A 24,535-nucleotide genomic window follows, 5' to 3' on the forward strand; every position below is an offset into this window, starting at 1 on the left:
CTGTAGTTCCTGAATAATACGCCCTCGTATGTAAGACGTCTGGGATTTTAAGGAGTTAACTGTGTAGCTGTTTATGTATCACTGTTTTGAATAGGTGGGGTGAGTTGGGGGCAGTTGGGGGTTGGCTAAAAGTTGACTCTGACCTACTGTGTGATCAAAAGTGAATATGTGATGCCGAAGACCTTCATCCAGAATTTTGAAGTGTATGGAGTGTGGGAGCAGGGGGTACTGTGTGATGTGAGGGTACCGGATGGTAATGGGTATGTGTGTGTGTGTGTGGGCAGGGGAGGGGTGAGATGCTGTTGTTGCACACATACATACACACACACACACACACACACACACACACACACTCACACAAATCCAACAGACTTTTAAAGTGCATTTAATAGTTCAGCTTATAAGAAACAAACTGCTCTCATAAAGAATGAAGACAAAAATGTCTGTGTGGGTGTGTGATGAATGATGATGCATATGATTTAATTTTGTCAAAGTTAAAGGGGAATTTCACAGATTTTTCTAATTTGTATTAGTAATAGGAACCATGAGTCACAATATGGAAGCATATCAGTGGCAAAATTAAAATGAAAATGTAATATGTAAAATAGTATGTATTCCTGTGGTTGCATTTAAATTTCCCAGCCATTTTCCGTTGAGCATGCTGCAGGTCCTGCCCTGATGGGATGATTGACTGGTAGAAGTGTATGAAAATGAAAAGGATATTGAGTTGAATGCATTTTTAAAATCATTTTGCCACAGAATGACCATGCAAAGAGGACAGGCATTGTTTCTCCTGTTACTATCTGTGTAGCTTGGTGTTCCCAAATGCATTATTAGAGAGTGCAAATGCATATAAGATACGTTATATTTCATTTTCATTTGACACCGTTATTGTGTAATCCCGTTAAGCATGAGCATAATTAAATAAAGCTACTTGTACAGTGTCTAAATCTCTAAATGAATTGTCAAACTAGTATACCAAATGGCAAATTAAAATGGTAAAACTGATTTTTTTGAGCTCAAAGTTGCATATATGAATTGGAAATTTAAATTCAAACAAAGGTATTCATTGCCGTTTTCCATATTAACTATTCATTTTAATTTTGCTACTTATATGCTTCCATATTGCAAAGTCTACAACACAAATAGAGCCATTTTATTCGCTATATAAAGCCATCTTCAAAGGCTACCTACAGGTGTCTTTTTTGAGTTTTATATGTGATGATGGTAAAATAGTGCTAAAAAATAAGTGTTTTTCTGCATACTATTTTGCCTTACAGTGTCCTGCATATACCTTTTGAGACCAAATCCTGATTTTAAACAAGGGGTGCTTAATTCCTGGAGATCTACAACCCAGCAGAGTTTTATTCCAAAACTATTCTGACACACCTGATCCAAGATGCCTTCAGGTAGCAGTTTGGCAAAAACACTTGAAATATCATTTACAAGCACAGCACACTGGTGCTGGCAGTGACAGTAATTCATCAGACTGTGCTGGACAGTGCTTGAAGGAGAACCATGAATAAATCAACAAACAGCAAACTAACAAACTATTGTTCCTCTTGAAAATAGGCGCCACCCTTTTTTATGTTCACCCTTTATTCATGTGATCTTCTGTTCAGTTCATGTAAATGTATAATAAATACGTTCTGTATTTCAGCTTATCCACTCTCATGGCTATAAAAAAAAATCTTTAGAGCTGAATTTGATCAAATAAGACAAATGCGATTAATCACGATTAACAACACAAAACAGTGTGGTTAATTGCAATGAATTACTTTAGTTTGAATGGATTTCTGTATATTTGTGAAATGCTCAATGATGCTGCATGTGGTGTATGTGAAGCTGGATGATGATGGTGATATGTATATGTGTGTGCGTGTGTGTAGATGATATATGGCTGTAAAGGCAGTGTGTTGGCCATGTGATGGATTAAAGCACTTTGTAGGAAAATTACTGTCTCACCACCCACCCACCCACCCACCCACACACACACACACACACACACACACACACACACACACACACATACACACACACACACACACACGGACATATGCTTCACCACCCCCACACTACAGGGAGGGACAGCCTGCATGCTAAGGCCGCTGTCTGAGACACACCAGCCTACACAGGCCTACTCATACACACATACACACACCACAGGATCTGATCTGAATGTGCTTTAGATCCGGTGCTTTGGGTCCGGTTTAGGTGTGGGTGGATGCTATTAATTGTTTGAATGTGTATAGATCTGAGTGGATCTGGTTTAAATCTGGGTGGATCTGATTTGGTAGTTTTTTTGGATCTGGATTAATCTGATTGGGATTTTTTTTGTCTGATTTGGATATAGTTTGGATGGATCTAGTTTTTTTTACTTGGATTCAGTTTGATGTACAGTTTGGGTATAAATTGGATGTAGGTGGATCCTGGTGGATTGGGTTTGAACCTGGTTATGTTTCTGGGATGGTGGATCTAGGTAGATCGAGTTTGGGTCGAGTGCATCTGGTTTAGGTCTAGTGGATGAACCTGTTTTGGGTCTGGGCAATATTTGATTTGGATCTGGTTGGATCTTCTTTGAATCTAGATTGGATCTGCTTTGTAATTTGGTGGATCTCACTTAGGTCAGGGTTGGATCTGGGCAGATTGTAAGGCTGTGGGTTTGCTGGTGAATGTTGGAACACTGCACATAAATTCTGCTGCCTCTGGAACAGATGAATATTTAATCAGAAACAGAGAGAGAGAGAATAATAGCCATCATTATAGCCTCCCCTTTTGCCCTTGAGAGAGAGACAGTGAGAGAGAGAGAGAGAGAGAGAGAGAGCTCATTGTAACACTTCTTCATCCTCAGCCTCTCTCTCCTAAAACAGGCCTCTTTTTCTCTTTTCTCTTTCGCTCCTTCAAATATCAGTTCCCCCCCCCCCCCCACTTTTATCATTTCTCCTTTTTCCTGGCCTTATAACCTCTCTTCATCGCACTGTCCGAATTCTTCATACACCTTTCCCTTTCTACTCTCTCGCCCTGTCACAGAAACACACACATGCACACTGAGCCCACTCCAGTGCTCTCTTTCGGCATCATCTTCACTCCCAGACTACTGATCTTCTGCTCTACACTGTAATGAGTAGTAGCTCTGGGCATGTGACTCATGCCAGAGTGTGTTTTAGTCCAAGTAATTTTGGAATATATCCACTGTTCTATTCATCATAAAATGTTCACACAGTGTAAAAGGCAGCTTTACAATTATGAATGGGCAGAGTTATGATTCCATGTGTTTGATCGGGATTGGATCTTGGTGGATCTGTTTTAGATCTTAATCAGTTGTATGGTTGTGGTTGGTTGGAAGATTGACATCACATACATACATACATATGGGACATATTATATACAGTACTCATACTGTATTATACAATTACAGTACTTTACTGTATTTCTACATACAGCTGAATACTGTGTTTGTACATTTTTTGCACACCTGTATTTCTAATGCACAGCTTGTGTGTGCCCTAATGTCTGTCTGAAGAACATTGTTTAAACAGTCAGCTGTAGTTAAGAGAATAAACATGATATAACAGTGTAAAACTGATTATTAACTGAAACACCAAATGCCATCATGGTTGATGTAATAAAATGTGTAAAATACTTTTAAACATACCTGTGAGGAAAGAATAACATGTTAAAACAAAAACTCCTGTGAAATGAACTGTAGATGAAAATATAAAAGGAAATCAACAAAAACTAACAAAACTGCAAGGAATGCTGGGAAGCTCCACCCCCTCATTACAATGTTCAAAGATACGAAAGGCTGGCTACTTTCCTAGTATTCTTTGCAAATGACAGGTTATTTCTGTCTGTATATCTGTATATATATCGCTGTTGTCTGAAGAAAACCTTGTATCTCCAAAATGATATCTTTACAGGAGAATGAAAAACTACTTTACTTTTAATTTAAGTCAATGGAACCAGAATTTTTTCCAAGACATTTTTGTCCGTTTCTGTTGCTCCATTCATCATGAAATTTATACACATTGTGAAGGGCAACAGGTATTTTCAAATTATATCAAAAACTGAAAAACAACAAAAATTAAGTTTTCCCGACAGCAGCTTATACGTACTTACGTACTGATAGATACTCACATACATAATATATATGAGGACAACATATGTGTAACTTCACTGCCAACATTGTATTAAAGCATGTTGTAAAAAATAATGATTGTGTGTGTGTGTGTGTGTGTGTGTGTGTAACCCCAAGGGAATCATGCTCCACAGGCTTTATGATTGCAGCTTCTGTGCAGAGATAGGACACACCAAACTCCCACAGAGAGACGCACTCACCAGCTGTTAGACACACACATGCACATAACACACACATGTACATGCATGTACCATACATTCAAACACGCATATTTTCTCTACAGGGGGGATCCCTGCTCCTCTTAATTCTGCAGTGCTGATGTCTCTGTTTGATTTGTCATTTTTTATATATTTTCTTCCCTCCTGCCGGGATGACAACATGGGCAACTAGTGGCTTTGGTTTGCCAGACATGTCAGATGTTAGATCTATAAAAATGCACAAAGGTATGGATAAAATCAAGATTCAAGACGGGCTGCTTCCACTATTTTTAACAAAGGGGAACTATTAGACTATTAGAGCTAGGCCTTCAGTTTGAATCATAAAACTCTAGAAGGTCTACAGTGCCATTCTTTTTTTGCAAAAATTGGCCCCAAACGTGATTGATTGATTCAGCTATCACTTCTTAATTATGTTGGTGACTAATCAGATGTGTAAGGCTTTCAGTCCAGCTGCTGAAGGCCTAATCAATGGGAGAGCTTGCTCAACTGTATCTATTAGTTAAGTTATCCATTAAGTTAAAATCAAGAATCAATATTTCCACCCAAAACTTAACCCTGAAATATGAGCAGTAATACAATACTTGCATAGTTAAAATATAACAAGTATGATGATTTATTACAAACCCAATTTAAAAAAAGTTAGGTCAGTAATAAAAATGTAAATTAAAACAGGGAGTAATGATTTGGAAATAAATTTTTCATCTGTTTTAAATTGAAATTCAAGTGCATAGACAAGATATTTCATGTTTCAACTACAACCCCATTTCCAAAAAAGTTGGGACATTAGAAAATGTAAATAAAAACAAAATGCAATGATGTGCAAATCATTTAAATTCTATATTATTATCATTACCTAATATCATTGCAAATGCTTCAAAGACAACATATCAGATGTGGAAACTAAGAAATGTTATTGTTTTTTGAAAAATATATGCCCATTTTGAATTTGTTCCCAACAACATGTTCCAAAAAAGTTGGGACGGGGCAACAAAGGCTGGTAAAGTTGTGTAATGCTTAAAAAAAACACCTGGTGGTTAATTGGCAACAGGTCAGTAAAATTATTGGGTATGAAAAGAGCATCCCAGAGAGGCTGAATCTTTCAGAAGTAAAGATATTGAGGAGTTCACCACTCTGTGAAAGACTGCACGATCAAATAGTTCAACAATTCAAGAATAACATTTCTCAACATTAAATAGCAAAGAACTTTTACTTTTCATCATCTACGGTACATAGTAACATTAAAAGATTCAGAGAATCTGGAGAAATCTCTGTATGGAAGGGACAAAGCCAAAAACCAGTATCTCAGGCAGCACTGCATTAAAAACAGACATGATTCTCTACTGGAAATCACTGCATGGGCTCAGAAAAATGTCTGAAAACCACTTTCTATGAAAACAGTTCAGCGCTGCATCCACAAATGCTAATTAAACTTAAACGCAAATAAGAAAGCATATATAAACAGGATCCAGAAATGTTGCCAACTTCTCTGGGCCCGAGCTCATTTAAAATGGACTGAGGGGAATTGGAGAAGTGTCCTGTGGGCTGACGAATCAACATTTGAATTTCTTTTTGGACATCATGGACACTGTGTCCTCCGGGCTAAAGACCACTCAGCTTGTTATCAATACACAGTTCAAAAGCCAGTATTCATGATGGTATTGGTATATAGATGTACATTAGTGCACATGGTATGGGTGACTGGCACATCTGTGAAGGCACCATTAATACTGAACAATATATACATGTTTTGGCAACATATGCTGCCATCCAGATGACGTCTTTTTCAGGGAAGGCCTTCAGCAAGACAGTGTCAAACCACATTCTGCATGTATTACAACAGCATGGCTCTGTATTAAAAGAGTCTGGGCACTAAACTGGCCTGCCCTCACTCCAGACTTGTCTCTACTGAAAACATTTGGAGGGTTATGAAATGAAAAATACAACAAATTAGCCCCTGAACTGATGAGCAGTTAAAATACTAAAAAAGTTGGGACAGGGGAATGTTTATAGCTGTGTTACATAATCTTCCCTTTTTAACAATGTTCAGTAATTGTTGGGGACGCAGGACACCAAATCTTGTACTTGTGAAAGTGGAATTCTTGCTTGATATAACACTTCAGCTGCCCAAAAATCTGGGGTCTCTACTGTTGTATGTTGTGCTTTATAATGCACCACACGTTTTCAATAGGAGACAGCTCTGGACTGTAGGCCAGTTTAGCACCTGCACTCTCACTACCAAGCCGCATTGTTGTAATATGTGGAGAAGGTGCCTTGGCATTGGCTTACCAAAACAAGCAGGGACATCCCTGAGAAAGGTGTTAGCTAGCTGGCAGCATATGTTGGTCCAAATTGCATATGAACCCCTCAGCATTAATAGTGCCATCACAAATGTGCAAGTTACACAACTGTACTGTGACAGATGCTTTGTGTGATAGATGCTAAACTTTGTGTTGCTAACAATCGTGAGGGTCCTTTTGCTCTTTGGCCGAGAGAACACAACATCCAATATTTCCAAAAACCATTTGAAAGATAAACTCAAAGCACATGTTTCCACTTTGTGTCAGTCCATCTCAGATAAGCTTTAGCCCAGAGAAATCGGCGGTGTTTCTGGAAGTTATGTATGTGTCACTTTCGCTTTGCAAGGTTGTGTCTTAACTTGAATTTGTAGATGCAAATTCTGTTACTTAGAAGGATTTTCTGAAGTATTCTTGAGCTTATGTGGTTGTATTCATAACAGAAGCATGTTGGTTTTAAATTCAGTGCTGTCTAAGTGATCAAAGGTCATGGGCTTTTAGTACAGGTTTTTGGCCTTGACCTCTACACACAGATTCTCCAGATTCTCAGAATCTTTAATGTTATGGATTGTAGATAGAGAAACCTCTAAATTCCTTGCAAATTTGTTTTAAGAAACATTTTTCTTAATCTGTTGGACTATTCAAGCACAAAATTATTTGCATAGTAGTGACTGAGCCTTTTGTAAATGCTCCTTTTATACGCTATCATGATAGCATCACCTGTTACCAAAATCGGCAGGGCCCACCGGGAGGCCAAAAGTTTTATTACACACTTCCATAACCTAAGAATAGCTCAACCAGTTAGCAGAGGTCCCTGTAGTTACTGAATAAGAAGCCTTAGTATGTAAAAAAGCTTGGGGTTTTAAGGGGTTAACTTTCCAGTCTTACATTGTCTCTGTCCCAACTTTTTTGGAATGTGCTGCAAGCACCAAATTTGGAATTAGTGTATATTTAGTGGAATTAGTGTATATTTCCAAAAACTTAGTTAGTAAAATATTAAATATCTCTTGTTTATGCTGTTTTAAGCTAAATACCTGTAAAAATTCACAAATCTGTTTTTTGGAATTGGTTTTGTAAACAAAAATGAAAAATTGTATATTTTTTTTTATTCACCGAAATCATTCTGTGAAGGCTGAAAGGCCTAAAAAGTGTTGAGGGCTCTCTTCTGTTTTTATGCAATGCGCTTTTTTCAATTTTTATAGATAACAGTATGTCATACCATACCAAGACCACTTAGGCAAGTCTGTTTTAGATGACTTAACAAATATGTACAGCATGATGCTGATTGTTAGCTTTTATTCAGCTTCATTACTTGTTAGCTACATTGTTAGCTATATTGTTAGCTGCAGTATAAAACTAAAAAAGTGAACTTTGGACATTAAACATGTTTTGGCTCATAGACTAATGACAGGATTTGAGTAAATTTAATTTTTGGTAAATTTTTGTTTGTATTTGGGCCAGCTGGGGCCTAAACACAACCCATCAGAAGGTCTAGTCCAAGCCTATGCTCAGATAAAACCCATATAGCCCAGTTAAAACATGGACATACTGGCTGGAGTGCTTTGCACCTAAAAACAGGGAATGCCTGTTCTTGCTGGGTTATAACATGTTAATATAAAGTTTCTGGAAAAAATGGGCATTCATGAGACACTATGGCAGGTGGGTTAAAAAGTTTATTTTCCACTGGAATCTAACCAGATATTTATACACAACTCACCAATCTCAAAGGAACACACAGGAATACAACCAGCATGTATTAAATTAGACCCGGCTATTTGAGGTTTCCTTTGTTTCTGTGAAAAAATAGAAAAGATAGAAAGATGACTTTGCAACAAAAGCTAAATGGTTCTCCAGAGTCTATTAGTGTATTTTTCTGGAAGTTGAACTGAAAAGACCTGTTTTCAAATGTTTCTGACAGAGTTGTTAGCTTTGATTTTGACTTTGCAGTTATTTCCAGCAAAAGACTGTATTTGATGCTTCGTTGTACTATAACTACCCATATGCAGCTCTTATGGCTTTGTAATTTTTCCACAGTGCCAGAGAACATACAGAAATCCGCTGTATGCCATGTTCACAGCAATTTTCTGCTGACAGCAAATGAATTTGCAACATGAAACACAGTGCTTTGCACAGAGAGCCAGTTATGTGTACACACTGTAGTTTTAAACTCACATCAAGGCGCATCTTATTATCGCACGATAATAAAACGAGCCATTTTATATTTCTCTACAAATCGAAGGCCAGCTCCAAAAGAAATTAAAAGGCTGTTCCACCTCTTAAGTTGAAAGAAAAGTAATTTTCTTCCCCATTTGCTGTCTCTAGAGTGCGTTCTGTGTGCGGCAGCGGCAGACAAAAGGCCGGCCGAGCTCAGCATTGTTCAAGGAGGGAAAGTGGGGAAGAACTAATGTTTCTTTTGAAAAATCTCACTTTTAAACCACATTCAGAACACACACACACACACACACAGCTGCAGATCACACACTCTAAGCAGCGTTAAAGGAATAGTTCTTTGCAAATTCAAATTCACCCAGTTTTACTTCGTACCCCACATGTCGTTGATTGGCCACAACATGTTTGGTGTTTGAAGGTTGGATCTGGCTAGCTAGCCATCACTTTGACTAAAGCAAAGCCTTTGACTGTGTCAACCACATGAAAAATTAAGGAATGTTCTCAGGAAAATTGGCATACAAGAGCATCGTATATTTCTAATAAGGAATATAATTATACAATTATATATTATATTTCTACACTGATCAACAAGTCTGATAAAATGGACAAATATCAGCAAAAGTGTTTGACAATGCTGCATACTACCACCATGCATGTTTGCAGAACATATAAAGAGAGAAGCAGGACTGGAAAAAGATGATCGAGGATTCAGGACTAGTGGAAGAAACATCAATAACCTTTGATACGTGGGTGATGCAACACTCAGTGGCAAGTCTTGAAAAGCTGAAGGCCCTATAAAGAGAGATAAAGAACAGAGTGAAAGGATGGGACTTTAGCTGAACTGAAGAAGACTAAGGTTATGGCTACAAGAAAGACCACTAACTTTACCACTGATGAAGAAGATGTGGAAATGATGGACAGCTCTTGCCCACTCGGATCAAATATATTATGCTAAAGGTAAAAGAGGAAGAGGATAACAAGAACGAGCCATTCAGATGCCCGAAGACCCAAACAGGATATTCTAGAGAAACAGTATCCATATGTTTTTTTTTTCATTTTAATTATTCAGAAGGATTCAGAATCAATATTATTATTGATTCTGAATCCTTCTGAATAATGAAAATGAAAAAAATGAAAAAGAGTCAGTCTGAATTGACCAAACACACTGTGTTGTCAACCATGTTCTTAAAATATGATGATTGCTTGATTTCTGGGTAGTAATTTTACTGCAATTTAGTTATTAATACTATACAGCTTTCTCAGTCATTTTATAATCTTCTACAGCTCTGTTCATTATTCTGAATACATCTATAAAGTCTCTAAATATCTCTGAATGAATCCAGCCAGTCTACAGCCATGGATGTGAATGATGTGTAATAAGATAATCATTGATGTGTGTGTGTGATTGGTGAACGATAAATAAACAAATCTCATCAGCCAATCAGAGGTCCAATCTAACGCAGCCAATCAGTGGTCCTGCGTTACACGCCTGATCACTGTATTGAAATGATTACATCATTACTGAACAGTATGTTGTATGTGAATAAAAATGTGTTTGAATGAATCCTTTGCTTTGGAGGATGGACAGAATAAGAGTGGATGAAGGAGCTGATTACTTCATTAATAACTCAGCAGATAAATAATGAACACTGAGACAAATGTGAGCATATGTATGTGCAGCGGAGGAGGATGTGCTGATCTGAGTGTGTGTCAGTGTGTGAGGATGATGTGTGAGCGGTGGAGTCTGTGATTGATGAGCAGTTCAGGTGGATTTGTGTGAGTGTGTGTGAGATGTTGATGGTGAGTGAAGGTTAAAGTAATGGACACTGACAGCTCCCTCTCTGACTTTAATTACTGACCATCAATTACATTACTGCCCCAAACCCACTCTATTATGGAGTACAACTAAGTGTGTGTGTGTGTGTGTGTGTGTGTGTGTTTATCCAACTACAGGACTGGAACTGAAATTTAAACCTTTAGTGGACGTTTTTGAGCGTTCAGTGTTTCTCCTACAATAAAACAGGTGTGCCATCCAGCTAGGGGTGGGCATTATGATGATATCTTAGAGTTATGATAAATCATGTCACAAAATGTTTTTCTAAGCATATCATGGACATCGTCAGTACTTTAAGAACGCTGACACTAACTACATGCCTTATTACAAAGTGAGCTAATTAGGCCTATTTAATTATATTAAGTACATTTAGCACATTTATTTATTATCTCTATTTTAATGTACAGATGCAATCCCAACTCTGATGCACATCCAATTGTTGATACAGAAGCCATTAAATAGTTTCACACAGCTGATATTTGAACTGTTGATCTGGTGCTCTAACTGTTTAAATGTGTCTGCACAAACCAGTACAGGAGAGTTAAAAAACAGATGTTTTTAATCACTATTTCTCTTTTTCTTTACCATTTAAATTATTTTTGAAAATGTTTAGATATTTAACCTTTATTTAATCTTTTTTAATATAAAATTTCAGCCTTTTTTCTCTTTATAGTGGTCAATTATTTTATTGTAGTCTTAATTGGCAGATAAATACATTTTTGTGACATGACAAAAACAAGAAATCAAAACTTTATCAATGTTTATATACCACTAAATCCTTTTTAAAAGGTATTGAAGTGCATATTTTAGTGTACTAAATAACTGTGTGTGTGTGTGTGTGTGTGTGTGTGTGTGTGTGTGTGTGTGTGTTTTGGCAGATTGGGAATCTGGAGGGGCATTACACTCTCAGAGGCAGCGCCAGCAGCCCAACACTGGAACATACACTTGCTCTCCATGCTGGGGTGAGTGGACAAATGTATGGCCTGTCTGACCGTTGACCTCTTTGGGAAACTTCACAATCACTAGAAGCATTTTCATACTGCAGTTTGTATTGTATCAAATTCAGCTCATAAGCTGTAGTTGTGCATTAAAACGTCAAAGTGTCTCTGTAGTGGGTGTGTTAACTTATTTTCACTTAGAAAATCAATAAAATGCATAATTTGACCAGGTGTGTTCAATCCTTTGCATAATTCTTGCAGTCAAGCTTTTTTGATAGAATTAATGCTTGCTTTTGTACTATTTTTGATAAAATGGATTAACCCGTTCTGTTCCTGAGCTCCACTAGGTCGAGCTGTGTGTGTTTACTCTAGATGAGGAGGATGAATTCTAGCTGTTTACTCATACCATCACAAACCGGCAGAACATTAGACTAGCAGAACTGGTGCTTATAAAGAGTGAAAAAGGCTGTGAGCTTGAAACAAGAGGAGTTTGCGGCAAAAAGAGGCACTTAAAAGAGACATAAATAACAACGTGTGGAGTTATGTAAGTTTTTCAAACTTATTTATGTTTTATGTTCTGTCTTGTTATTTAACATATACAAAAATAAGCCTTGTTTTCAGGGTTTCAAATACAGTTCAGACTATACACCGATCAGGCATAACATTATGACCACCTCCTTTTTTCTACGCTCATTGTCCATTCTATCAGCTCCACTTACTGTATAGGTGCACTTTGTAGTTCTACAATTACAGACTGGAGTCCATCTATATATATCCATAGTCCATATATATATATATATATATATATATATATATATATATATATGAATTATATAAATGTAATTTAAGATCTTAGACCAGTTGCAAGCTGTTGCCACCTTTGCTTTTTAAAAACCCAACCATCTGTAAACAAGGGAAAACAGCATTTAATAAAGCAACACTTTGAAAATCATAAAATTGATATGGCAGGTAAATATTTTAACTTATGGAGCTATCGTTTACCATGTGTTAAGCTTGCAAAGAGCTAAAAACAGCCTGAATATTTCTGAAAATTGAAGTGGTGTGCAATCCTGTCTATGCATGTTGTTACTATTTGCACAGTATTTTATGCATTGAAGGGAAAAAAGATCAGATTAGTTATAAATGAGATATCAGAAAGTTTCCATTTATCACAAATGTAGCTCAAATAAGGTATATTTATATTAAGCTGTTGTAAAGATCAGACAGAGTAATATTACAGCAATTCTCAGACTAAAATGATTCTCAGTGGATGACATTTAGAACGTAAATAGTACCTTAAGAAGTCAATCAAATAGTCCCTTTTTTGGTCCATGTCAGCTAGCTAAAGTCTTTCTATGGGAACACGTCCTCCGCATGTTGAGGCATACTGCCATGCATGCGAGCATACATTTTTGTTGCAAGTTTTTTCGTATGTACAATGTGCATGTGCAAACTTCTGACAGCATCACCGATTTTCGTTTTACCAGCAATGGCATCATGACACTGTTATGTTACTGAAGAAAATTTGCCATGACTGTGTGTGACATCTGCCATAACATAACATCATGTCAGTGCAGCAGGTTCAAGGTGTTATTGGCAGAAAAAGCACTCCAGGCAGTGTGGTTAGTAGGGTGTAGGTGGACAGTGGTCAGTTGGGCTGTGGTCGGGTTGTATCTGCTGCACTCCGCTGGTTAATATGCAGATCAGGTTGCTCTGATGGTTTCTGTGATGGCACAAAGCCATTTAACACTGCTGACTCTGCACTTCCCCCCACCCTTGAGGGTCTACACACTTCAGCATCTTCATTCTCCCCAGATCTATAAAGAGAGAGGGAGAGAGAGAGAGAGAGAGAGAGAGAGAGAGAGAGAGAGAGAGAGAGAGGGAAATTTAGTGGAGGGATAAACTTGGTGTCTATGCTTAATCCCACAATAAACTGTGTAATAACAGGGATCTTATAAGTTTACTGTTTGTCACACACATATCATTTATACTGGTGTGCAGCATGCCAGATTATATTACAGCTGTCCCTATCAATCAAGTGGTTTCTATAATTATGTTGATGATTAATGAAATAAACAAAACAACAATAGGAAATTTACATAAATGAACAGTATTGACCCATACGCAACTTTCCAAACATGCTTTACTGGGAGAATTATGCAAAATATGCTTTTTTATAATCGTGCAAACTGACAACTAATACTTGCCAATTCATTTTCACATTTATTATTATTATTTTGTTTTTTTTATTGAATAATTGAAATTAGCCCTAGGTTATATGATAAAGATTATCTGACCATCAGCCTATGGTGCAGCAAAATGACACAGTCTGTTTAGGTCGTTCATCTGCTACACCCACTTTATAATGGTGTGTTGTGCTTCATCCCATGTCACTCTCCTATTGGTGGATTTTTAACCATGCTGGTCACTCATTGGTGTTTTAAGTGATGGGAGGAGCCTCTTGTTAACACAATTTGTTGCCCACATCACAGGTTGCTCATGAGTATTATGATAGGTAAGCTCTTAGAGCAGCATTGCTGAAGGGAGAGAGCATGCTGTGGAGAGCAGAGTGTGTTGGGACAATTATTAATGTAGTCGTAGTTAATAATTCTTAGTTAATAATAAGTTAGCCAACATTTTGAATACAGTTGTCACTTTGGAACAGTTTAAAATGTTCCAGTTTTTGATTATGTCCTGTGAGACTTTTTTTTGGAGGAATAATATATTACAATTTAGTGTGAAGTGTAGCGGGGAGGCAAATAAGAAGGGCATTCCAGTAATCAAACTGGGAAATGATGAAAGCATGAACTAGCATTTCTACATTGTTGCTGTTGAGCATTGGGGTGGGGCCCTGCAGTATTATGGAAATGGTAGAAGGCAGTCCCAGTGAGTGAGCTGTATTACCTGTGCTCCATCAATGTCAATAAATATATCAGAACAGGTGTTAAAAAGAGGTTTGGGACCAATTAATAGGACATCTGTTTTAGTCTGTCGTGAGTTTAATGAAACTGGAGCTCATCCAGATTGTAATTTCACGGATACAGATACAGGCGATCAGTGACGGAGGGCAGAGGAGTAGAGGGGCTGGAACTGACTTAGGTCTGAGTGTGGAAAGACATGTTGATGTAAAACAACTTGGTCAAGTCAAAGTTTTGACATTGCTTCATATAGTATGTGTCCAAAACAATACTAATTAGCTCCTTTAAGCTGCACCCATTGCTAAGGTGCATGCATAGGCCTGCGTGATCACCATGCCCAATGCCAGGCGTCAGCTAGAGGGATGTAAAGAGTTGGCATGGTATTCCAGAACTAATCATCAAAAATCAGTACCTGACCTCACTAATGTTTTTGTGGCTGAATGCAATCAAATCTTCACAGCAATCTTCCAATTTCCCAGAAGAGTAGGGGCTGTTATTGAGGCAAACTTAGATGAACAGGTGTCTACAAACATTTGGACATATACTTTATCTTATCGCTGATTAACACCATCAAGTGTAACTACAAATACATTGACATTTTGTACAAATGTACGAATAAGCAATTTTAAAGTATATACATATCAGCTGTAATTCAGCATTGCTTGGAGAAAAGGTACAAATTGTCAGTTTATGCTCTCCCATCATTTCTATTATGAAAAGCTAATCAGTGGAGTCACAGTGAAAACTTCAATATCGCATGCTAATAAGCATTTTAGTTAAAACAACAACCATGCTCCTGGAGATTTGTTTTGAAGCAAAACCTGCAGGAAAGTAGATCTTCAGGAGGAGGACTGGTGGTCACTGAAAGATATGCAACTTTCTGTGATATTGTTACTCTTTTTGTAGCCTCTTTTCTTTCTTCCCTGTAACTCTGTTCTGTGATTAACCAGCATGCTGCTTTTGCTCTGTATGTGAAATGTTGTGACTTTCTGTTGAGCTGCTAGTGAGCAGTGATGGGTGATAGGAGAGGGGTGAGAACCCCCCACTGTGAAAATAAGTCACTCCTTTCCACAATAACGGCTGTGCTGAGATAAAGCGAACTGCACAACTGCAGTATTCTTCCCATCCATCTTTTTTTTTAAAATGGTTTCATTCATTTACGTTGTTGAAGATAATGGTAGTTAAAATTGACCAGGGAGACCAGAGATCAGTCTGCCTGAAAACAGTCATAGCCAGAGATGGAAACCATTATGCATTCCTAAGTAAAAATTAAGCACCCACTCAGAGTTTTTCATCGTCTACATTTGTGTCGATTAGTCAAAAGTCAAAATCTAAACTGTACTGTGGTGCGCGGCACTGATTGGATCTGTAGCCTGATCACTAGGTTAGCTAGTCGGCTACTGATCCAAACACCACAGAACAGGTTTCATATCACATTTTTGTGCCTCCAATACTGACTGATTTGAGTTATTATGATACTTGAAAACTGTGCACTGCATTCACTTGTTTGGTGACAGTGTAAACAAACCTAATTCTTTTTGACTTTGAAATGCAGGATTTTTGTTTTGCTATTAATGTATAGCGCAAAAATATTTGGAAATGCAACACTAGAATAAAGTGTAGATGCCAACATCTGCACCTCTAGGGGTTCTGCATCCTGCTTCATGTGATCCAATGCCATAAAGGTCAACACACCACCAAAGAATTTCACCATTTGCAATTTTTGGCCGCGTGGAATCTGTCAGTGTGTAAATCAGAGTGATACCCAGTGCTGAATGGTTAAAAACACTCAAACACATCAGCGCAGGTCTGTTAAACAAGTGTTCACACTTTGCCGTGATGTTTCATTTGAAACTGTGCATTTATGCAAATTAGGGGTTTATTTTTGTTTTGATTAGCATTCTAAATGAGAGAGAGGAGGAGGAAAAGTGTGTGTGTGCTTGCATGTAAAATCACCTCTGATTAATTACCCTCATTTAGTTCAGCCCCTAACGAGTCCATATGGGCTTTTAGGATTTCATTAAGTCCCTGAAATCACAGATTTGGATCTTGCTAATTTCCAACTATTACATTTTTCTGCATTTGAGTTATAAAGTCCAGTGTCTTATGGATAGGTGTAGACTGTATCCATATGATCACATTCCATGCACTTCCTTTTCTAAATCAGTTGGAATCATGTTGATTCAGATGTGTTAATACTCAGGATGAGGGCTCCATGCGGGCCAGTCATTTTCTTTCCCACCAAACTTGGCAAACCATGTATTTATGGAGCTCACTTTGAGCATAGGGGCACTGTCATACTGAAAGAGGAATGGGCCTTCCTCAAAGTTTTCACTAGAAATAAGCAGCCCAGCCCAAACCACGAAACAAAACAGCTGTGGCTCATTATTCCTCCTTCACCATACATATACAGTTAGCACTATGAATTTTGGCAGGTAGTATGTTCTATTTGGATTTGTCCGTCAGACTCTCTAATGGTGAAGCATCATTGATCAATCCAGAAAACGTGTTTCCTTTGTTTCGACAGTCCAACAGTGGCGTTCTTTGAACCACTCTAGCTGATACTTGGTGTTGCTTCTGGTGATCTTAGACTTGTGTGCGGCCATGAAAACCCTAATCCATGAAGCTCCTGAGACGCACTTCTTGTGCTGACAGTTCTTCGAGAGGTAGTTTGGAACTATCTACTGTGGAGACTGCAGAGCTGTATGCTTGATTTTACACACTTGTGAATGGCTGTGGCTGAAATTTAAAAAGGGTGTCCACATACATGTGTGTATGTCAAATATATAAAATATACTGTATACATGAAATGTATTACACTATTTTCTAATATATATAATTCATTAATACTTATCATCATAATCATGCCAATAACAAATACATATATATATATATATATATATATATATACATGCAAAAACATATATATATATATATATATACATATAAAACAAATATATATATATATATATATATATATATATATATATATATATACAGCAATCAGGCAAAACATTATGACCACCTCCTTATTTCTACACTCATTGTCCATTTTATCAGCTCCACTTACTATATAAGTGCACTTTGTAGTTCTACAATTACAGATTGTAGTCCATCAGTCCATGGGGGTCCTGACCACTGAAGAACAGGGTAAAAGGGGGCTAACAAAGTATGCAGAGAAATAAAGTGCACCTATATAGTAAGTGGAGCTGATAAAATGGACAATGAGCGTAGAAACACACACACACACACACACATATATATATATATATATATATATATATATATTTACATGTATATATATATACATGTATGTGTATATATATATATATATATACACTTTATATAAAACAATTTACATCAGTTCAGACCCCTACACTTGACCCTAAAAACATAACTCCAGAAGAGTGTTGATTAGGTTGTTTTCTGCAACAGTGTATGAGAGATTTAATTGCGCCTTTGCCAGAGCCGGGTGTGTGTTGTAATAGCGTTTGGAGCTTCCGCCGTGTGTGTGGAGTAAACACAGTTAGTGTGTTATCTGGCTCACAGCCAAAGGCTCGCTGAGAGAGCGGATCCAGTCATTAATGTCTGCCTTCAAATATACACTGGAGACCAGCAAACTAAGCATGTGTCTATGTTTGTTTTCATACATTTTCAGAACAAAAAAGTCCTAAATTTATAGTGTGTTTTATAGAGTGTTTTTTACTAAAGTTGTTTCATGTTTTTAACTAAAAGAACAAAAATGTTTCTTTTTGGTTCTTGAGATTAAAAAAAAATGTAAGTTTAATTTTTGTAAGGTCTTTCTTCAACCCATAAATGCTTTACAGAAATAACAAATTACATAATCAACAATAAACAAACAACCCACAGCAACACGCACACACAGGTCCTCAGCTGGCAGGGACCACTTTAGTGGCCCAGAAAGAGTCTTTAGTCATGGGGGAAGGCTTCTCTCCACATAACTGTAGTGCAGCGTCACACAGGTGGCCTACCCAGGAAACTCTGCAGCCCTTAGCCATGGAGTGAGAGGGTAGGGTTATGGTGGCATTGCACAAGCAGCTCATCCTGACAACCTCATAGCTGTGGTACAGCAGTTTACAAGCAAATGGTCTATGCAGCCACTTAGGCTTTATTCACACAGCAGGTAAAAGTGACCCAAATCTGATTTTCTCACCAAATCTGATTTTTTTGTTTGGCTGTTCACAATACCTTTTAATTGTGACCTGTATGCCACATTAGTCTGAACAGATCATGCTCCTAAACTGACCACATGCACAAAAGAACAGTGCTTCATGTTGCTTCACGTGGTGTGCTCATCCAGAGGTAAACAATCATGACTTCCGACGAACGCCAGTCGCTCCCGGAAGTTCAGCTTTAGAATTTGTTCGAGCTTGCCGTAAAAAGGGCGCGGTGACTTCTCTGGTTCGTGTCCTCGGATTCTTTCAATTTTGCTTTCTGACCTTAAACTGTTCTTTGCTGCTGCAGCCTCGTTCTCCTACGGCCGCATTCGGCCATTTCTTTTGAAATATCTTCGAACATGCATTGCTGCATATCGGATACATATCAGATATCAGTACCACATATGAAAGATTATGTTCACATTACCAGGTTGAAGTGGCACAAATCCGATTTTTTGCCCTAATGTGACTCAGATCTCATGTTTTCAGGGCTGTGTGGACACAAATCCGACCTGAGCCACTTCCATATGTGGTCCTAGATCGGATATGAATTCGATTCGTGGCCATGCGACCTTAATGTGACCGCTCAGGTCGGAATTCATGAGCTTTTTTTACACTGCGTGTGCGCAATTATTTAGCGGCACCATGACAGCAGCGACGAGCAGAAGTTAAAGCCTGTAAAAGCTGGAAAAGCAACACATCTGATTTTTTTCACATTCGTCTCACTTGATATGTTTGGGTCTTTGCTTGTGGACTTCCCTCTTCAGTACACACCACAGGTGTTCAACTTGGTTTAAATCTGGAGACTGAGAAGGCTATTACAAGACTTAATGTGTGTTTGGGGTCATTATCTTGCTGAAAGGTAGTCCAAGTTTCAGCCTGGCAGAAGCAGAGAGATTTTGGGCTTAAATCTCCTGGAATTTACTGGAATTCATTATGCCCTGGGTTTTCACAGGAGCCCTTGGATCATGAGCAGCAAAACAGCCCCAAAAAATCAATGATCCACCATATTTAATGTGATGATAGTGCCCAAAACTTCAGTTTTTTTTCTCATCTGCCCATATCACACGATTCTTTTTGTGTTTCCAATGACATTTTGCAAAGCTCAGCCATTTTGTGGCTTGCTCTTAGGAAATGCTCCTTTCCCAAGCTTCAGGTCATGGAGGTGGCCTCTGAAATTCGAAAATTCCACTAAACTGTGCAGTTCTGAAGCTGATCTTTGGGTTCTTATTTTTCTCTCTTACTATCCTCCACACTGTACGTGGGGGACATATGCTCATGCATCCTCTTTCTGGCACATTTTTAACTGTTTAATGGTTTAAATTTTTTATTGCCCTCATTGTGTTTAATGTAATTTCAACTTACTAATTTATTTATGACCGTTTCCTGATTTGTGCAGGTCCACAACCGTCTGTCTCTTTTGAGTTGACAGCTCTTTGGTTTTACCCATGTTGATGGATATTTTACATGTGTGTGACCTCATATTTATACCCCAGGGAAACAGGAAATCATAGGAGATCATAGGCAATGATGGAGTTCCTGAAGACTTGAAGCAATAAAAAGATTTTCCCCAAAATATGCAAATTTCTTTGGTTTTATTGAATATATTATTTTGGGGTGCTGAAAGAATATACAATTTTTCCAAACTTTTTTCCAAATTTTGAGAAACATTTGAATCATTGTATGTATTGTTTGATTTGTGTGATTGCTTTTTGTCCAGTTCACTGGACAATCACATATGTATGACCCCATATCCTGATAAGATATAAAAGCAAGCCTGTATGTGTTTGTGTGTGTGAGTGTTTGTGTGTGGTGATCTGACCCTCAGGCTCTCTCATTTAGCCACTGTGCTAATTACACCACCGACACTAGTAATTACATAATTACAGACATACACTGCCATGAGCTCGGATGAACCGAGGATAAACACACACACACACACACGCACACACACATACACACACACACACACAGCAGGCGGTTGCCTTCTCTGACTGGGGGCTTAAGTTTTGTTATTTTACCGAGTGGACTGTTTCTAACTGTCTGAAGAATCTGCATTTCTCTCTCTCTCTCTCTCTCTCTCTCTCTCTCTTTCTCTCTCTCTCTCTCTGACTTGCTCTCTCTCTCTGGTTACCTACCTATGTCCTGTGTGCATTTTGTGCCTGAAGATATAGTTAATCCTTTCTTTGAACACACACACACACACACACACACACACACACACACACACACACACACACCCTCTGCCACCCAACCGTCCATTCCCAACTATCCATCACCCAGGTCACCTCCCCAGCAGGACATACATGCAGATTTTTAACTTCACTATGTTCAATTCAGCATGATAAAGTCAGTTTTATACAGTTAGCTTTAGATAGTGGGACCTGTGGAGCTACTGTTGCATACTATAATTTGTAAATGGTTTGTCCTTTTTAAACAAATGCCCTCCTTTTCTTAGCATAGAACAACGTAAATTATTTCAACACTGCTGTCGTATGATATGTAACGCTTTTCAGCTCCAGATAAAGGGCTTTCTAACAGTGTGTTATGTACATTCCTGACATCAGTGAACTGGTTTATTCAGCCAAAGAGCTGATCACCTCACCAACCAATCAACACTCTGTAGCCGTAATACTAGTGCAATGGAGAACCATGACTATTAGTGCTAGCCCCCCTTTTCAGGACACAAATGTCAAAATCCAGTCAAAACATAAGAAAAAACCTACCTTTATGATAATGTTAACTTGTGCTAGCACCCCTATACTTGTATTTTGTTAGCACTAAGCTAACAGCAATTCACATTTAGATTTTTTTCGGCCATTATAGATTGAATAAAGACATTTGAAGCTTCTAAAAGACATTCCATGTTTTACTTGAGGCATGAAGTTTAAGACATACATATTAACATATGTTTTACCTAGCAGCACTTTCACAGTGAGTGCGTTTACATGCATTTAATAGTCTGATAACTGCAGAAAATCAAATTTTGTCGGTAATCTGATCCATGCGTTTACATGCTCTTGAGTAATCAGATAATGTGAAACTCCGGGTTTACATGAGTCAGACAGTAATCAGATTTATGCTTTGCAACCAGCCAATAAACTCACAGAAGAAGATGTAACGTAAACATAAATAAAATTCAAACTTCATGCCACATTTTTTTTAAAACATTGCGCTGCTTTACCTGAAAATATGAACAAACATCATCTAAAAGATGAAGAATATTTAAATATTCTTTATTTCGTGTCTGGTTTCAGCGCCACTCCAAAAGTGTTTTGCTGCCATCTCACGACATCCACCGTCTGTTCACATGCATGTGCAGACTGAGAAATCCAATAGAAATCGGAGTACAAGTATACATGCACTGAGAAATCTGATTACTGAACTAAAATCCAGCTCTCTTTAGCGGATTTCTTAATCGGATTTCTAGATCGGAGTATAGTGTTTACATGACCATTTTAATAATCGGATAACTGCAGAAATCCGATTATGATCGGATTATTGAGTGCATGAAAACGCACTCAATGACTCTTTTAGTAGAGAGGCCTGGTAAAGTGCTGCAGCCACTGTTTCCCATTGCTCATGTACGCCCTCTAGTGTTTTGTAGTCAAGTTTTTAGAATAATGGGAGAAACAGGAAGGGGCCTGGCACCTCTTAAACGGTTCTCTGATATTGTTTCTCTGATATTGTTTCTCTGAAACGTCTAGCCAAACTTCTGCCAAATTCGAAGTATGCGTGTGAGTTTGCCTTTAATGCTGATCAAGATATTTGATAGATGCAGTCTTTGGTCATAAACTGTTATATTTGAATGTTTTCGGTGGCCAACCACTGATAACTAACTTCTGCATGTCAGTGTGTTTTACTTGTTCATGAATCGTGTGATGCTGTTGGGATTTTTGTGGATTCAATGTTGTATATGATTGTAATGTTAAGACTAATTAATGATACATCATTGCTATTAGGAATGCTTTTCTCCTATCAGCTCCATGTCAAAGCTATTTATTAATTTGTATTAATTCCTCAGTTTTTTGATGCCGGTGGGATGTTTTGTAGCTTCTTTTCGGATCATCACCGCTCTGGAGTGTTTTCATTTATTTATTTATTTATTTTACCTGGTGTTTGATTTTTAAACCCCGGTCACATCGCGGCTCCAGCGGCCCTATAAGGAGCTTTCACGCTCTCTGGTTTGCTTTAGATGTTTAATTCCCTTCTCCTTTGTGTGTGATAAACCCGCTCAGATCTGTCCTGCCACACACACCCTGCAGGACGCTTTAGAGCCAGCTGAGCTGTGACCAGCTGCCAATCAAAATCAGCGCCACGGAAACCGCCTCAATGGAGCAAGGGGGTGGGGAGTGGGGCGGGGGTGGGGGTGGGGTGCAACACTCTTCATCCTTTCTTTTTTCCTCCTGTTTCTTCTCTTCTCACAGAGAGAAGGTCCCTCTTTCTCTTTGTGTTCTTTCTGTCTTTCACTTCTCTCTCTTTCTTTCTCTCACTTTCTTCTTTCTCTGTCATTCTCTCTTTCCTGTTTCTCAATTTCCTACCCTCTGACCCTGTCTATCCATCCTCTCTATCTGTCTCTCTCTCTCTTTCTATCTGACAGTATATTGGTCAGGAGTGGAGATATGGATCACTGACCCATCCAGAGGATGGGACATGCACTGCTGATAATGAGGAGAGAGAGAGAGAGAGAGAGAGAGAGAGAGAGAGAGAGAGAGAGAAAGAGAGAGAGAGAGAATGATAAACAGTGTGAATGACAGGGGGACTCTGGTGGTCTCAGGGCTGGTGTGTGTTTGTGTGTGTCTGTGTGTGTGTATCTGAGTCTGAAATGTCAGCGTTGATATCAGCTTCGCTCCCAGTGCATGCTGGGTACTATCACTCTGACACAGCTGCTTAACCTCTCTCTCTCTCTCTCTCTCTCTCTCTCTCTCTTTAAGTCTGAATATGTCTATGTCTGAATCTGTGCCCTATTCCCAGTACAGTGTGCTAGTTTGAGCTATATATGTGACTTTGCCCTATTCACTGTATAGTACACTAGTTAGAGCTATGTTTGTGACTATGCCGTATTCACTGTACAGTGCTCTAGTTTGAGCTATGTGTGTGACTTTGCACTATTCACTGTACAGTGCTCTAGTTGGATCTATGTCTGTGCACTAGTTTAAGCCATATCTGTGACTGTGCCCTAGTCATTGTACAGTGGACTTGTTTGAGCTATGTGTGTAGCTCAAATTGAGGCAGTCAGGGGCTGGAGGTTAGGGAACTAGCCTTGTGACCAGAAGGCCGCCGGTTCGATCCCCTGAGCCGACAGTACATGATTGAGGTGCCCTTGAGCAAGGCACCTAACCCCAACTGCTCCCTGTGCAGCTAGATGAGCTGAAATTTCCCCATTGTGGGACCTAATAAGGGTCACGTAATCTTAAACTATGCCCTATTCATTGTACAGTGGACTAGTTTGGACTTTGTCTGTGACTATGTCCTATTTTTTTTCTTTTTTTCTTTTTTTTCACAAAAAAAATTACCTTAGCGAATTCTAAAGTTTGGATGTTGTTCAAAAAAATCATAATATGCAATGTGTTGCTTTCTTTATTATCAGCATTCTTATTATTATCAGGGATTTTCAGCATTGTGGTGATGATGCACATCCATGTCAGGTCAGCACCGGTACTGTGCCAGAATCTAATTGGCGGAGATTTCCCAATGCATTACCTCTACTGCATCCCCAACCACATACTAGCACACTAAATAGTATATTAAAAAAGTGCACTACTGTGCTGCTTGGGATTTTCTGAACTTGAGAGCTTTGCAGGTTATATGGATTCAGTAAAGCTTATCAAGATTTTTGTGTTTTTTG

The 24,535-nt window shown here is 38.4% G+C and overlaps 1 protein-coding gene across 1 annotated transcript in view; it reads left to right on the forward strand.

The window, feature by feature from the left end:
* The window catches only part of LOC118797500 (PC3-like endoprotease variant B), a 170,922-nt gene that overhangs the window by 18,027 nt on the left and 128,360 nt on the right, over positions 1 to 24,535 (forward strand). Inside the window, exon 3 of the mRNA XM_036556873.1 lies at positions 11,532 to 11,615. Coding sequence (XP_036412766.1) covers positions 11,532 to 11,615 — 84 coding nt within the window. The remainder of the gene's footprint in view (positions 1 to 11,531; positions 11,616 to 24,535) is intronic.

This window comes from Colossoma macropomum, unplaced genomic scaffold (assembly GCF_904425465.1).
Source record: "Colossoma macropomum unplaced genomic scaffold, Colossoma_macropomum, whole genome shotgun sequence".
NCBI classification, from domain to species: Eukaryota; Metazoa; Chordata; class Actinopteri; order Characiformes; family Serrasalmidae; genus Colossoma; species Colossoma macropomum.